This window comes from Clupea harengus, unplaced genomic scaffold (genome assembly GCF_900700415.2).
Source record: "Clupea harengus unplaced genomic scaffold, Ch_v2.0.2, whole genome shotgun sequence".
NCBI lineage: Eukaryota > Metazoa > Chordata > Actinopteri > Clupeiformes > Clupeidae > Clupea > Clupea harengus.
Genome location: NW_024879804.1, coordinates 1 through 17519, shown reverse-complemented (window position 1 = coordinate 17519; position 17519 = coordinate 1). Strand labels below are relative to the sequence as shown.

At 40.8% G+C, this 17519-nt stretch overlaps 1 protein-coding gene across 1 annotated transcript; it reads left to right on the top strand.

Moving 5' to 3' along the window:
• Positions 1-1368: 1368 nt before the first annotated feature.
• Positions 1369-17104, top strand: LOC116219187 (ribonuclease inhibitor-like). The gene is made up of 6 exons (XM_042705153.1): positions 1369-1707; positions 1793-1966; positions 2188-2358; positions 8421-8594; positions 9300-9346; positions 15854-17104. The coding sequence occupies exons 1-6, from the start codon at positions 1511-1513 to the stop codon at positions 16408-16410; spliced, it is 1320 nt and encodes a 439-aa protein (XP_042561087.1). The 5' UTR covers positions 1369-1510; the 3' UTR covers positions 16411-17104.
• Positions 17105-17519: the final 415 nt, after the last annotated feature.

Below are 17519 nucleotides of genomic sequence, written 5' to 3'. Positions count from 1 at the left end.
TACTGCTGATCGTGTTCCCCATTTGTTTGTGAGTCCGCCCTGTGTGTGACTTTTCCCATATTCCCTGGCTGGATCCTCAAATAAACTCTGCTTTTTCCGGAAAACACCCATCTAAGCCTTGATGTTCTGTGACAGTTTGTGTATTAGTATGCCATTACTGTCATGTAAAATGTAGCAGTGCATTTAGAAATCTGAAGGGAAAACTCAGCCCTACTTCAACTGGAATATTTTCCTTCTTTCACCCCTCTCACTGAGAGTGAGGTCTCCAAACTCCTAACATGTAGCCGTTCTACTACATGCCCGTTGGATCCTATCCCATCCAACATCCTTCAAGCCCTATCGCCTACCTTCTTACCAGCAATCACACATGTGACTAATGCTTAATTTACTTCTGGAACATTTCCCTCTTTTTCAAAGTTGCTCACTGGACGCTCATTCAACATGTCATGGCAAGGTCAGCTGTCTGTACCTCACCACAGGGCTTGGTGTTAGGACCACTTCTCTTTGCCATTTACACCACCTCGTTGGGCCGAATCATCCACTCGGAAGGTTTTTCATATCACTTCTATGCATATGATACCCAACTGTATCTGTCTTTCCCTCCTGACGACACCACTGTCTCGGCATGGATCTCGGATTGTCTCTCTGATATATCCACATGGACGAAGGATCACCATCTTCGACTTAATCTAGCTAAAATGGAACTGTTGGTCTTTCCAGCCAAACAGGCTATACACCGCAACATCGATATACAAATTGACTCCTTATCACATGCTCCATCCAAAGCAGCAAGAAATCGAGGTGTCAACTAACATTCACCGACCACATTGCCGCTGTCTCTTGGTTATGCCGCTTCGCTCTATTCAACATTTGCAAAATCAGGCCGTACCTAACCCAGTATGCCACCCAGCTGCTGGTACAAACCTTAGTGATTTCCCTCCTAACGGGCCTGCCGACATGCGTGGTGAAACCACTACAGATGATCCAGAACGCCATGGCGCGTCTGGTGTTCAACCAACCGAAAAGGGCACACGTCACCCCGCTACTCATTGAGCTCCACTGGCTGCCTGTAGCTGCTCGCATTAAGTTCAAGTCACGTGTGCTTGCTTACAGAGTGATTGCTGGTTCTGCTCCCACCTACTTAAATGCTCTTGTAAGGGCAAAAGTTAACCCACAGGATGTTGCGCTCGTCTAATGGGATCGTTTAGCACTGCCGTCTGTGCAAGTACGGCAATCTAGACTATTCTCATTCGTAGTTCCACGTTGGTGGAATGAGCTGCCTAGCACTACCAGAGCTTTTTTCAGTTTTTTATGTAAAATAGTATTTATTGTTACACTAGGTCTCTATTGCTCGTAGCTTGATTGTTCTGTCCCTTGTACGTCACTTTGGATAAAAGTGTCTGCTAGATGACTAAATGTAATGTAAATGGAATATTTAACCTTTCATTATAATGATTTATCAGGACACCTTCAGAAAGGTATTGCTTTTTTGTAATTCCAGATTACTATTATGTCATGTGTCACTATGTTTTGCAGACTTGCTGAATGCAAACTTACAGATAAGTCCTGTGGAATTGTGGCTACAGTTCTACAGTCACCAAACTCCCTGGCAGAGCTGGATCTGTGTAACAATGACCTGGGAGATTCTGGAGTTCAACTTCTCTCTAATGGATTGTCTAGTCCCCACTGCAAACTGCAGACATTAAGGTTGGTGTTATACATAACCTTATTGCCATGAATTGTCTGATTATTTCTGTAGCCCTTTGACTGTCTGTCTGTCTGTCTCTCTCAGGCTCTGTAATTGTCGGATCTCAAATGAAGGATATGTTTTTCTGGCACTCACACTGATGTTAAACCCCTCCTGTGTGAAAGAACTGGATGTGAGCAACAATCATCCTGGCGAATCAGCACAGAAGCTGTTGACTTCTAGACTTGAGGATCCTCATCGTAAAGTTGAAGCACTTCAGTATGTTCTCCAGCAATACAGAACCATCTGGTTCCACTCCTGGTTCTACACCTAAAGTTTTCTTTTTTTTTACTGAGAAAGTTGCATTTTCTCCAGACTGAATATAGAATTTGATTGGCAGATACTGAAAAGAAAACAAATAAATAGCTATTTAAAACATCTTAAGAAAGGCATTGCTTATTTTGCATTTCAGAGTAATATTTTGTTATGCTTTTTTGCAGACTTGCTGAATGTAATCTCACAGATAAGTCCTGTGGAATTGTGGCTATTGTTCTACAGTCACCAAACACCCTGACAGAGCTGGACCTGTGTAAGAATGACCTGGGAGATTCTGGAATTCAGCTTCTTTCTAACGGACTGTCTAGTCCCCACTGCAAACTGCAGATATTAAGGTTGGTGTTATACATGTCCTTATTGTCATGAATTTTTTGATTATTCCTGTAGCCCTTAACTATGATTTATATTAGTAGTACGCTGGAAACTGTGAGGACAACTCAGCACCACTTTTATTTGCCTCTATCCTTTCATTTCTATTGATTTCTCAGGACACTTTGTGAACAGCATCACCTTTCATTTTAAAGTAATATTTAGTCTTTTAGTATGCTGTTATACAGACTTTCTGAATGCACACTATTAGATAAATCCTGTTTCCTCCTACCCCTTCAACTCCTAAAATGGAGGATGATAGATCTATGGGAACTGATGCATTTTCAGTTTAGTCAGGACCACTCTCATCTAGTAACAATTTACAAGTAATTAGAGTATTGAGAGGATACATCAGTAATCTGCTCATCATAGCGATAAATATCAGTTTATCACACAGCGGCTTTAACCACCCAAACAACCATCCACCAAAGGTGGTAAGTGGAATAATCGTGAAAAGGTAACAGTACGGTGCTCTCAACATTGCCCATTTGACACTACTAATTAGCAAAACTAGACAGCAAAGGACTTAGGTCGAATAAAAGTTACAAATGGATCTAGATGGACAATTGAACAGTGAATTCAGATCAAGTGTAGCTTCCATATGTACTGCAGATGGAACAAGAGAACCAATGGGCGAGGCAGAGATAAGGTGACACGATTAAAGGTACAGCAAAAGGCAGCTCACCATTAGGTAGAAGGTGCTTCTCCCAGAGTGAGCAGAGGTATTGGTCCGTATATATACACCTCAGAAAGGTTCCCTTTAGTTGGAAAGATAGTGTAGGAAGAGGCGCTGCCCCAACATAGACCAGCAGGGAGAGAAGTGGGTAGAGGGGCTGCCCCTACATAGACCAGCGTGGAGAGAAGTGGGTAGAGGCAATGCCCCAACATAGACCAGTGTGGAGAGAAGTGGGTAGAGGGGCTGCCCCAACATAGACCAGTGTGGAGAGAAGTGGGTAGAGGGGCTGCCCCAACATAGACCAGTGTGGAGAGAAGTGGGTAGAGGCACTGCCCCAACATAGACCAGTGTGGAGAGAAGTGGGTAGAGGGGCTGCCCCTACATAGACCAGCGTGGAGATAAGTGGGTAGAGGGGCTGCCCCTACATAGACCAGCATGGAGAGTTGTGTGTGGTAAAGGTCATGAGTTTTTTCAACATTAAATGTATCAGTTGTTTGTGTATGAAAGGCAGTGATATGAGCAGAACACAGCTGTGGGACTGAAACAGATCCATTTAGCAACTTATCTACACTTGTACAACTAAGATTGGTTCATTTCAGCCTATTCAGATACCTCTACAGTTGATGGGATAACATGCAAGAGTGTAGCTCTCATATGTACTGCAGATTGAAAACAGACAAACATTTGCAGAGATAATGTGACACGATTAACAGCAAAAGGCTAGACAGTTTACTGGTTACATAGAGCACTTTAGGTGATCCCTTATCATAAAAGGTGAATATACCAGGGATGGGCAGTATTACTAGATGTAATTATAATATCTATTTAAAATGCAGAATAGTATTTTGTCATTTGTATTTGATTGGCCTTATAAAATGGTTATGTAATTTGTATCAAAATAGTATAGTGTTGAATATTTTCGCATACTATATTCTAAAAATACTATCAGTATATTTTGAGAATGAAGGATGGAGGATGGGGGAGGAGGCGGGAGGAACCAGTACAGATCCACAGAGGTGCACTATTAAAAGGTATTCTGTGACTGGAACTTAGAAATGTATTGCAATAGTGACATCTTCTGGTCACTTATTGGGGCTGAAAAACCATTGAAGCTGACATTGTGCGTCTGAAGTAACTTTTAAAATGGCATGAATGCAAATGTGGCATGGCAAACAGCAAGAATACCGTATCCAAATGGAATGGAATGGAATAATTCTGCCCTGATATTTTCTCAAAAACGGTTTCATCGTGATATGAAACAATGTTGCTGTCAACAATAATTATGGCTTCTATACAAGTTTTAATGGATTTGCATTTAACCATGAGAACATACACTCAGTTGCCAGTTGATCATGTACACTTAGTGAAAACTAATGCAGTCTAGTGCAACAGCCCTTCAATAAATCCCCCTTCATGATTATTCTAATGTTAACTTTATGAGAGGTGCCGATTCAACTATGCCATCATTTTGAAGGATGTAGTTTGTGGTTTTGTTAAACTGTATTGAATTTTGGCTAGCCTCACTGATTGAAATAGGCTGGTCAAATTAATAGAAACAAGTGTAAGTAGGCCTGCAACAGTGTTAATTTCGTTGACGAAAACTATGACGAAAAATATTCGTTAACGACCTTTTTCTCGTGACTAAAACGAGACTAAGACGTGACGAAAACGGATCTTTCTAAATAAAAACTATGACTAAATCTATTTTAACTTTCGGAGACGAGACGAGACGAAAATGTTGGTGGTTGACTAAGTAACAATTGGTTTTTTTTTCTAAACTTGTATGCACATGATTGGTTGAATCTTGCCTGGTCCTGTATCTATCCCTCCTCCACAGTGACGCCCTAACAAACGTTATGATGGCTGAAGTTCAGGCACTCGGTACTGGAAGAAAAATAAGAATAGATATCTGGACAGTCTTTAATTATAACTTGACAGAAAATAAAACACAATGCACCGCAATAACCGGAGAGAAACCTTGTGGCTTCAAAATAGGTGGGAAGAACACAACAAGAGGCACCTGAAAGCGCACAAGACAACCCTGCCATTTGCCTAGGTAAATTAGCTAGTAACTTTCAATGATAATTAGCTAATGTTAACTAGTTATTCGAATATATTAGCCAACGTTAAGTTAACTTCAAAGGGGCAGTCGAGTGTATAGGTTGTGTCAGCTTGGATAACTAGCTAGTCATTTTCGATTGAAACCTCCCGTTTGGCTTGGCAAATGAGTTCCAAAACTTTTAGCTAGCTAACGTTAGCTAACTATGAGGTAGCATAGCTAAGTTATACTAGCTATCGATAGCTAGCTAAGTTATACTAGCTATCGATAACTGGCTAGTAAACGCATTGCAGAATGGACTATAGGACAGGCCACGCATGGCATTAATCAAGAAAAAATAAATTAATATGTGATTGGTTTACATATCCTTGTCTATTTATGCAATTGTTATTATCATTGGCACTACTTTCAACTCTCAAACTATTCGTCTAGCTAAATATGTTGGTTATCAGATTGCACAGCAATTCATATGGAGGATATGTGGTTGATTTAACTAAGGCCAGGTAGACATAGTAGTTGTATTGTGTTATCACATCATTTGAATCTTCAAAATCTAGACTTGTTATTCTCTTATATTTTAATGATAATACTTTTAATTAAGTATTGCCTTAAAATTATTATTTACATTAAATTCATTGGAATTCAGCTGTAGGCATAGGAGATCTGTATCTGAGAGACTAATTGCATCCAGAGTTTAAGTACTGCAAGCTTGACTATTATGCAGTTGTAAACACAAGGGGTCCCCGGGCCTGAGAAGGGAAGGAAAGGAGTTTAATGTGGCTATAAGATAGACTTTTAAATGTGACTAAAACTAGACTAAAATGTAATGAGACTTCGTCGACTAAAACTAGACTAAAATGTTCTGAGCTTTCGTCGACGAAAACTAGACTAAAACTAAGGAGGATAAAAATGACTAAAAGTGACTAAAACTAATATGCATTTTCGTCTAAAGACTAAGACTAAATCTAAAATAGCTGCCAAAATTAACACTGGCCTGCAATGCAATATAATTCAACAGCACCTCAAACTGCAGCCTCCAAAATGAATACACTGGATCAACAGCTTTCCATATTACTTTAAACAAATCATGAAGACAAGATTTATAGCAGGACTGGTGCATTCGTTTTAGCGTTACTGGCACCTGTATTCTTTTGCCTGGAAGAGGGACAAAGGCCTTTTAAGGGGAATCACCTAAATGTAGGTTATGTTTTTATCATCCAGAGGTGTTATTATAGTGTTTATACATAGTTATAATAGTGCAAAAGAAAGACATAATTGCACCCCACAGCATTTTTCATTTAAACCTGCCTTTTAAAAACAGCTTAGGCTACTTCATGTGTAAGTCTTTTGGAAATTGCAACCTAGACTAACCTAGATAGAAAGACTAGGGTACCATTCTACAGCTGTTCAAATCCTCTACAGCAGAGAATTCTCCAATAACAAATTCTGCTCACAAGGTGTGAGATTTAGATTTTCTCATGGCATGATATGAAAATACGGCATATTTAATGATAATTCAAGCATATTAGACTAATTTCTTGGTCTGTCTTAAATTGTAGATTGACATGGGGTAAGGCGATCCTGTAGGCAACACAATAGTCTATGTTTCATGAAAGCAGACATATTAAATGATAATTCAAGCATATTACCGCAATATATTATTTTTTATTGTAGATTGACGTGGGATAAGGCATTCCAAAAGACCATGCGTAGCTGGCCATTCTCTTAAAAGGCCATGCATAGCCATTCTCTGATGATGATGATTCTCTCATGATGCTCTCGTTTTTGTGTTATAAAATCCAACGCACCTCTTGTACATCTCCCTAAAAAGCCCAAAGTCACTAGCCAGACTGTGGCATGTTTAGTTCAGCTTAAGCCAAGATGACAGAAAGAGAGAGCCTTTGAATTAGCACCACTGCTAAAATTACTGCTGTTTATTATTAAATACGTTATTAAGTTCAGCTTCTCTCTTAGGGACTGTCTAGTCACCACTGCAAACTGCAGACAGTGAGGTTGGTGTTGTCAGCATGGAAACACCATCAAACTTTGTTGCTCAGAGAATGGCCTACTTAACAGTAAGAAGGTGCTGCCATTTACACCAGTCAGTCATATGGTAGAATACAGGGGAGTGGTGACACTACCTCTTGGGGAAGGAGTTCAAATGCATACAGGAGAACCTGAATCCTCAAAAAAAGCCATTTGAATGTTAATGAAAACGGTGTCCATGTTTGAGACAGAGTGCAGAGAACGCACACAGGAACATGAGTTACGGATTAAGATGATACAAAATAATGTTGAGTTTATATGTGACACAGCAGGAAAACAGCAATATTCAGTTCTAACATGTTAATGTCAGTTGAATAATTACTTTGGTTTTGTGACTGAAGCATTCAATAATGGGCCACAATTCACTTAAAACACAAAATATGAAGGCCAAATGTTTCATGACTCATTCTAATCTCATTTTGAATATAAATTAGTTTGTATATTTTAAAAGCTATGCATACAAATGTCCATGTATTTCATTGTTTTAAATAATTTCCTATCATCTTAAGGCCGCCCTTACAGCTCCCTGAGTTGCCCTTTTGGGCCCTGGTCCCCCTGTTGAGAACCACTATTTTAAAGGGCACCAGAGCATTTCCTTTGAAAACATCAGTCCTAGTTAAAAGTGTTTCTGTAGCTCATTCATCAGGTCTTCAAACAGCTCGCTCCTCTGCGTCCCTAAAACCAAGCTCCGCACCATGGGCGACCGGGCCTTTTGCTCGGCAGCGCCACGCTTATGGAACAGCCTCCCTGACCACCTAAGGGCAACGCAGACGCTGGACTCCTTTAAAGCTGGACTAAAAACATTTTTATTCAGGAAGGCATTTCTGGCCTTGTGTTAAATCTTATGTTGAAATGTTAAAAGGTTTTCTATTATGCTTATGTTAATTCATTTTTATTTTATTGTATTATTATAGTTAGTTTCTAATATGTTGGCACTCTGAGATTCTTTTGAATGAAAAGTGCATTACAAATAAAATGAATTATTATTATTATATTTAAATTTGTATTATTTTTGATACAAATATTTTTTTCAGTAATGACTGCCTGTACAATGAAGTAATTTAGGTACTGAAGAGATATTATGCTGATAAGGAGATTTTTCAGTTTAACTTGGAGAACAAAGTAGTGTGTACTATTTTATCTCCATCTCTGTCTCCATTTTAGAACTGTCCCTGACTAGTTTTTGGATCATATCAAATTGTATTACTCTCTCTCTCTCTCTCTCTCTCTCTCTCTCTCTCTCTTAGGCTCTCTGATTGTCTCATCTCAGAAAAGGGTTGTATTTGTCTGGCTTCAGCTCTTTCTTCAAACCCCTCCCACCTAAAAGAGCTGGATCTGAGCTACAATTATCCCGGAGAATCAGGACTGAAGCTGTTATCTGTTAGACTGGAGGATCCTGACTGTAAACTGGAGACGCTTAAGTAAGCGTAGAAAGAAATCCCAATGTTGTACTTTTCTGCATTATTCGTGTGAGATCAAATCAGTTTCTTCATACCTAGTGTAGTGATGTATGTTCGAAGATGTATTTAAATAGCTACTTTATCGACTTAGATGTAGGTCACTTCTTTGATACAGTGTCCAATATTGCAAATATGAATTTAAACAGATCAATTATCTGAGGATTAGAGGTCAGGCAGGGAAGTGAACTCCAAAGGAATCCAAAGTTCAAATAAATGATATGGTAGCAAAGGGATTAGTCAATGAATAGGCAGTTGGTAAAGGTAAAAACTAGTCCCAATTAGGCAAGAAATAGGCAAAATAGGAATATAGAACTATATTTACTCTACATCTTCCTGATTCCTTTGTTCCTTTGTCCTTGTTTCTCTGGTGTCAAAGGTCAAGGTCCATCTTAACCTGCCTGCCTTCCTTCACATAATTAAACTAAGAGCACCAGTGCAAAATACAGCAGCATTCAATGCAATCAAATATTCACCATTGCTCCTATAGCCATTTATATTAGATTTATCAGAAATATCATTCTTCTTACAAGAATACATATGTATCTTTCCTTAAATTATCATCTAATCATGTAGTTATCTAGTAACTATTAACTATTCAAATGAAAAAAATGGCAGATCTTTTCTGTTTTAGAAGAGTATATGTGTGACCGTGTGTTTCTGTTACAGAACTGACCATGCTTCTGAAAACAGAGCTCGACCACGTTTGCTGAGATGTAAGTCTTAATTCAGTAACTGTATGAATTGGGATCATTCACAGACATATGTTCTGTGTGTTCAGTCTGTAGTCTGTCTTCACTGAGTGTTATGCCTGTTGTAGCTGTTACCACTGCACACTTCACAATGATGCACACCAATGGATGGGTGTGTGTGTGTGTGTGTGTGTCTGTGTCTGTGTGTCTGTGTGTCTGTGTGTGTGTCTGTGTGTGTGCCAGGGTCACAGCAATTAATGAGCCCAAGGCTTTTATTTCCAATATCAAATAATTTGGGAAGTGTTCAGCGCTTAAGAAATCTAGAAAGTAAGATTAAGATGTTTACAAAGTATTTTTAACACTCCTCAGAGGACAGTAAGGGGTGGGGATGCATCCAAATGTGTTATTTGGGAAAGCACAGATAATGCGATGCAAGTAGGTTACTTCTACCCAAAATTGTTCATTGGTGTAAAAAAAAAAGTCAGCTCTATGACTTCACATCAGTGCATCAACTATGAGCTACTATGTTTCCTGAGAGCAATTCATATCATCATTGTCACGGTCTTCAAGCGACTCAGATGTGAATGGATTGAGTTTATTGGAAACAGCCAGTACAGGGGGAAACGGGAAATAACAGGGAGAACACAAAAGCAAAACTGGTAAATAACGCTCAGAAGATAAAGTCCATAGGCACAATGACCAACAAAACACATAGCTCAGGAGGTTTTAGATTTAATAGGGAAAAAATAAGGTAAACAAGGAACGGGAACGCTGGAACACGGGAGCTAGGGAGAGGACGCAGAGAATTAGAATGACCTGTAAGTCGGGAAGAAAGACAGGAATGATCCGGGAGTTGAAGAGTCCGGAGCTTAAATCTTCTGGAGTTTAGTCCTTTTAAAACGAGGTCAGACAGGGAAGTGAGGGGATTGAGGAGTTTATATAGTGGAGAGAGTGACAGGTGCAGGTAATCAGCCAATCAGGGGGCTGGGAATGTGAATCAGGAGGGGGTGTGGCAGGAGCAGGGCGTGGCAGGAGCAGGGCTCAGCGCTGGCGTGATAATCATATACCACACGATACAAATACCCATTCTGTTTGCAACATATGACATTGTTTTCACTAACTAGTCGTTTCATTTACTACACATTATTGAAAAGAGTTTGGTATATTCTATTGTCGCCGTATAATAATACATTTACCTATATTTTGTATTCTTTACTTATAACAAATACACTAATAAGTACAGACAAGCATTATTTATAATCATCTGTAATTCATTTGTGTACTGAGTACTATGTACTGAGAGTCTTTTTAATATTCAGTTGAAAAGATAAGTACTATACGATGACATTGATTAATGGTGAACTGCCACTTTAAAAAAAAAAAATCTGCTGGTTAAGTCCATCGTTTTTGCATCAAACCTAAATTGAGCTGTTCAAGTGTTTATGTCAGGGCAACACGTGGTAAATAAAACAACATTTCAAGCTAAACTAGTTGATGTATGACAGACCATAGAGAGATGTTAACTGAAGGCCCCGATCACAGAAAACAGTGAACTTTTATACAGTATTTGTCACACTAACAGTTACACAGTATCTAGTTTCAGCAAATCACATTCCCTTTCATCATTCGTTACCAACACATATCTCATATTTGAACTCCTCTCTTCTCTGAATAAAGAATGATTTAAACTCTAATGATGATGATGATTGATTAAGACATTTTTCAGATCATTCCTCTCATTTCTCCAACTCCCCTTGGTCACTTCTCACAAATCATCTCTATATACACATGGACTGGGGGAAATGCAAGGCTGATTCAAATGTCATGAGAAACCACCACTTCAGAACAGGGAGAGAAAGATGTTTTATAAAGTTTATACTTTTCCCATATAGTGAATATGTCATCACTGTGACCTAAATATTTACACTGATTCAGACCCCTCTGAGACACACAACACCAGACATGAATAAAGTTTAGCAATTTTATTGTAGAGGGCTGGCAGCCACACACACTGTAACGGTTTTAACTAGGTCTGAACTACTAGTCAGAGTCATTACAAAGGACTCAAATTAAATTTACACCATTACCCTTCCAGTACAGTGCTTAAATTGAACCCCTTTTGGACTGGGATGAAGGAATAATTCTTAATTTTCTTAAACAGCAACATTCAGCAAGAGTCAGACTCAATATTCAATGGATATGGATATATTCAACAAAAAAAATTATACAATGCAGTATTTCAACAAATATAATACAATGCAGTATTCAAAGAATGGCAATACAAGTTGGTGTGGGATAAAGTTCCATTGAGATGAAGCCAGGGGGTATGAGAGAGTATGGGTGTGAGAGTGTGTGTGTGTGTGTGTGTGTGGACGAGTGCAGCCAGGTGAGTGTGATGAGACCAACGGTCACAGTTCAGGTGGTCCGGGAATTAGTCTCTGATGAGACCAACGGTAACAGTTCAGGTGTGTGCAGCATGGGGGACATTTTTTTTAATGGTATACAACACAAATATTTCTGTAAAAGTGTAACAAAATACAGCCCACTGGCTCATACAAACATTTCCTTCAAATGTTTAAACAAAACAAACCATACCCGTTAACGTGGTCAACAGGGCAAACATTCTATGCTATACGGCATAAAACAAAACATGCGTTTCGGAAAACCAAACAAATTTCAAGGGTGAAGAATGAAGTTCGACCAGTCAGGAGTCATTAACAGTAGCCTAATTAACAGTAATTAGTCTTGCCGCTCGGCGAAACTAGAAGGATTTGCACCGGGGCCGTGTGGTTTCCAAGTTCCTAGAGTAAGAGTTGCTATTGTGAGATTCACTTTTCTTGTGTTTGTTGCTCGGCGAAACTACAAAATGTTTGCACCGGGGCAACGGAGTGGCTCACGGCTGAGGCCACAGCAATACTAAATGAAATCAATAGCCTACTGCCTTTTCTCTCTTCTTCCTTCCACACGCAGCTGTTTAGCAGGATGATCTGGTATGAAACTGGCGTTTTCTCTGCACTGCTCTCTGGTCCTTCCACTTCACTCTTCTTCTCCCAAACTCAAAAATAGGTATCTTCTTTTAAAAAGACCCGCGGCTGGTTAATTGGCTGCACGCTATTGTAAAAGGGGGGCGTGTCCGATTGATTTGAGAACTCTTGGTGCGTCTCCTTTACAGGAGCGTCACAACACACTGGGTGTCTTTGGAATGTGAGGTTGTGTGTGTGTGTGTGTGTGTGTGTGTGTGTATTGGCGTACTGTATTTGGAATGTAGTCAGTGTGTGTGTATTGTTGTGCTGGGTTAGGAATGTGTAGCTGTGTGTGTGTGTGTGTGTGTGTTGGGGTGCTGTGTTTGGAGTGTGTGTGTGTGTGTTTGTGTGTATTGGTGTGCTGTGTTTGGAGTGTGTAGTGGTGTGTGTGTGTGTGTGTGTGTGTGTATTGGTGTGCTGTGTTTGGAGTGTGTAGTGGTGTGTGTGTGTGTGTGGTGTGTGTGTGTGTGTGTGTGTGTGTGTGTGTGTGTGTGTGTGTGTGTGTTGGTGTGCTGTGTTTGGAGTCTGTGTGTGTGTGTGTATTGGTGTGCTGCGTTTGGAATCTGTTGTGGTGTGAGTGAGTGTGTGTGTATTGGTGTGCTGTGTTTGGAGTGTGTAGTGGTGTGTGTGTGTGTGTGTGTGTGTGTGTGTGTTGTTGTGTGTGTGTGTATGTGTGTATTGGTGTGCTGTGTTTGGAATGTAGTCAGTGTGTGTGTGTGTGTGTGTGTGTGTATTAGTGTATTGGGTTTGGAGTGGGTAGTGGTGTGTTTGTGTGTGTGTGTGTGTGTGTGTGTGTGTGTGTTATGCTTGGAATATGTTGTATTTTTTTTCTATGTTTGTAAGTGTGTGTGTGTATTTGTGTGCTTTGTTTGTATACATGTAGTGGTGTGTGTGTGTGTGTGTGTGTGTGTGTGTGTGTGTGCTGTGTGCTGTGTTTGTAATGTCTAGTTGTGTCTGTTTCTGCACGTGTTTGTAATGTAGTGTGTTTGTGTGTGGGTGTGTAATGGTGTGCTACATTTGGAATGTACTCTCTCTCTCTCTCTCTCTCTCTCTCTGTGTGTGTGTGTGTGTGTGTGTGTGTGTGTGTGTGTGCTGTGTTTGGAATATGTAGTTGTATTTTGTTTGTGTTTGTATATGTGTGTGTATTTTGTGTATTGGTGTGCTGTGTTTGGAGTGTGTAGTGGTGTGTGTGTTGTGTGTGTATTGGTGTGCTGTGTTTGGAGTGTGTAGTGGTGTGTGTGTGTGTGTGTTGGTGTGCTGTGTTTGGAGTCTGTGTGTGTGTGTGTATTGGTGTGCTGTGTTTGGAGTGTGTAGTGGTGTAAGTGTGTGTGTATTGGTGTGCTGTGTTTGGAGTGTGTAGTGGTGTGTGTGTGTGTGTGTGTGTGTGTATTGGTGTGCTGTGTTTAGAGTGTGTGTGTGTGTGTGTGTGTGTGTGTGTGTGTGTGTGCTGTGTTTGGAGTGTGTAGTGGTGTGTGTGTGTATTGGTGTGCTGTGTTTGGAGTGTGTAGTGGTGTGTGTGTGTGTATTGGTGTGCTGTGTTTGGAGTGTGTAGTGGTGTGTGTGTGTGTATTGGTGCTGTGTTTGGAGTGTGTAGTGGTGTGTGTGTGTGTGTGTGTGTATTGGTGTGCTGTGTTGGAGTGTGTAGTGGTGTGTGTGTGTGTGTGTGTGTGTGTGTGTGTGTGTGTGTGTGTTGGTGTGCTGTGTTTGGAGTCTGTGTGTGTGTGTATTGGTGTGCTGTGTTTGGAGTGTGTAGTGGTGTGAGTGTGTGTGTATTGGTGTGCTGTGTTTGGAGTGTGTAGTGGTGTGAGTGTGTGTGTGTGTATTGGTGTGCTGTGTTTAGAGTGTGTGTGTGTGTGTTTGTGTGTATTGGTGTGCTGTGTTTGGAGTGTGTAGTGGTGTGAGTGTGTGTGTGTATTGGTGTGCTGTGTTTGGAGTGTGTAGTGGTGTGTGTGTGTGTGTGTGTGTGTGTGTGTGTGTGTGTGTGTGTATTGGTGTGCTGTGTTTGGAGTGTGTAGTGGTGTGTATGTGTGTGTGTATTGGTGTGCTGTGTTTGGAGTTTTTTAGTGGTGTGTGTGTGTGTGTGTATTGGTGTGCTGTGTTTGGAGTGTGTAGTGGTGTGTGTGTGTGTATTGGTGTGCTGTGTTTGGAGTGTGTAGTGGTGTGTGTGTGTGTGTGTATTGGTGTGCTGTGTTTGGAGTGTGTAGTAGATTGTGTGTATTTGCATCCTGTGTTTGGAATCTGTAGTGTGTGTGTGAGTGTGTTTTGTGTGTAGGTGTGTGTGTGTGTGTGTGTGTGTGTGTGTGTGTGTGTGTTGGGGTGCTGTGTTTGGAGTGTGAAGTAGATTGTGTGTATTTGTATCCTGTGTTTGGAATGTAGTGTATGTGTGTGTATTGGAGTGTTGATGTGCTGTGCTTGGAATGTAGTGTGTGTGTGTGTGTGTGTATTAGTGTATTTTGTTTAGAATCAGTAGTAGTTGTGTGTGTGTGTGTGTGTGTGTATTGGTGTATTGTGTTTGGAGTGGGTAGTGGTGTGTGTGTGTGTGTGTGTGTGTTGTTGTGTGTGTGTGTGTGTGTATTGGTGTGCTGTGTTTGGAATGTAGTCAGTGTGTGTGTGTGTGTGTGTGTATTAGTGTATTGGGTTTGGAGTGGGTAGTGGTGTGTTTGTGTGTGTGTGTGTGTGTTGGTGTGTGTGTTGGTGTGTTATGCTTGGAATATGTTGTTGTATTTTTTTTCTATGTTTGTAAGTGTGTGTGTGTATTTGTGTGCTTTGTTTGTATACATGTAGTGGTGTGTGTGTGTGTGTGTGTGTGTGTGTGTGTGTGTGTGTGTGTGCTGTGTGCTGTGTGCTGTGTTTGTAATGTCTAGTTGTGTCTGTTTCTGCACGTGTTTGTAATGTAGTGTGTTTGTGTGTGGGTGTGTATTGGTGTGTGTGTGTGTGTGTGCTGTGTTTGGAATATGTAGTTGTATTTTGTTTGTGTTTGTATATGTGTGTGTATTTTGTGTATTGGTGTGCTGTGTTTGGAATGTGTTTTTGTGTGTGTGTGTGTGTGTGTGTGTGTGTGTGTGTGTGTGTTTGTGTGTGTGTGTTTATTGGTGTGCTCTGTTTGGAGTGTGAAGTAGTGTGTGTGTGTGTGTTTGTATGTACTGTTGAGTTGTGTTTTAAATATGTAGGTCTGTGTTGTGATTGGAATATGAAGTTGTGTGTATGTGTATTGGTGTGCTGTGTCTGGAATGTGAAATAGAGAGTGTTTGTGTGTTTGTGTGTGTGTGTGTGTGTGTGTGTGTGTGTGTGTGTGTGTGTATGTATATGTGTATGTGTGTATGTGTATTGGTGTGCTGTGTCTGGAATGTGAAACAGAGAGAGTGTGTATGTGTGTGTGTGTGTGTGTGTGTGTGTGTGTGTGTGTGTGTGTGTGTGTGTGTGTCTGTGTGTGTGTGTGTGTTAGTCAGCAGCAGCTGTCACTCCCATATTCTGATGATGTTGTTCTCTCCTCTCCTCTTGTCTGCAGATGCCTGTGAGCTCACACTGGACCCAAACACAGCAGGCAGACTTCTCTCTCTCTCTGAGGGGAACAGAAAGGTGACACGTGTGAGAGAGGAGCAGCCGTATCCTGACCACCCAGAGAGATTTGACTGGTGTAATCAGGTGTTGTGTAGAGAGGGTCAGTCTGGACGCTGCTACTGGGAGGCTGAGTGGAGTGGGGATAGGGCTGAGTGGAGTGGGGGTGGGGCTGATATAGCTGTGGCGTATAAAAGCATCCAGAGGAAAGAGGGAAGTGATAACAGCATACTGGGACATAATGACAAGTCCTGGAGTCTGCTCTGCTCTCCTAACATTTACTCTGCCTGGCACAATAATGAAGACACTGACATACCTGCCCCCTCCTCCCGCTCCAGCAGAGTAGGAGTGTACCTGGACTGGCTGGCCGGCACTCTGTCCTTCTACAGCGTCTCCTCTGACACACTCACCCACCTGCACACGTTCCACTCCACATTCACTGAGCCCCTCTATCCTGGGTTTGGGGTTAATTATGGGGGCTCAGTGTCCCTGTGCCAGATCACATGACCTCCCCATGCTGCAGGAACACAGGAGTCACCCACTCCTGTTCATACACATGTGTGATGCTGTGATGTTATGGAAATAGTGATATGTGTATTCTGTTTACACACCACTGCTTTGATGTTACTATGCAAATGGTGATATTGCTTTTTTGTATATTTTGTCCATTTTTCAGAATTTAGTATGTGGGTTACAAGAATAGCAGCAACAACATGATGTATTCTGCTCTCTTTAAGGTTTAGTTATTTGCTGCATCTGTCCCAAGCTATTGTAGTGGCTGTGCATATTCAGCTGTTAGATCAAGTTATATTATCAGTCTGTTTGTTTCCTTTCTTTCTCTTTGTTTTTGTACATTGATACTCCAAACCCCCAGGTGATGGTCGAATAAATTGCAAGCCACTGAATTTTAGTCTCCATGCTGCCTTTTTGTGCATAAAGACCTTCAACATGTATCCCTTTAACAGTGTGTGTGTGTGAATATGAGAGGCATAGTTATTGTGTAATGTGTGTGTGTGGTTCCTGTCCTCTGTGTATCTGTTGTTCTGGATATGTAGACTGGTGAAAATGAAGAGAAGTAAGACAGAACCTCACAGCAGTGAAGAGTGATGTTCTGCACACTGGACAATAAAAACATGCTCTTTTTTCCTGAAATAAAATGTCTAAATAAATACAATACATTTGTTTGGAGAATATAACTTGGGAATGGCTTTATGGTGATGGATGTGTCTTCATTTTTGAGGGAACTTTTTTTCTCTCCAAAGCCATAACAAAACAAAGTGTATGAATTTGTTTATTTTTTCACAAACATATACATTATTTGACATGCATTGACTGGTCATATTTCCACATGAGTGCATTGCAGTAACATAATAACTAAGATTACAATGCAACACTGTAGCGTGTGTGTGTGTGTGTGTGTGTGTGTGTGTGTGCATCATTTCTTCATGGCCAACAGCACCAACACCTCCCCTCTCTCTGCACCTGCAACATGTACATTAGCACTGTAGTGTGAGTTGTGTTGGATAACAGCATCCGCTAAATGAACTCAGCTCACATACTCATCAACATGTACATTAGCACTGTAGTGTGAGTTGTGTTGGATAACAGCATCCGCT

Coding starts and splice junctions, on each gene's coding strand:
- LOC116219187 (XM_042705153.1), top strand. CDS start 1,511: ATGTCATGTGTCACTATGTTTTGCAGACTTGCTGAATGCAAACTTACA. Junction 2,359..8,420: donor TGCAAACTGCAGATATTAAG/GTTGGTGTTATA, acceptor TCTCTCTCTTAG/GCTCTCTGATTGTCTCATCT. Junction 8,595..9,299: donor TGTAAACTGGAGACGCTTAA/GTAAGCGTAGAA, acceptor TTTCTGTTACAG/AACTGACCATGCTTCTGAAA.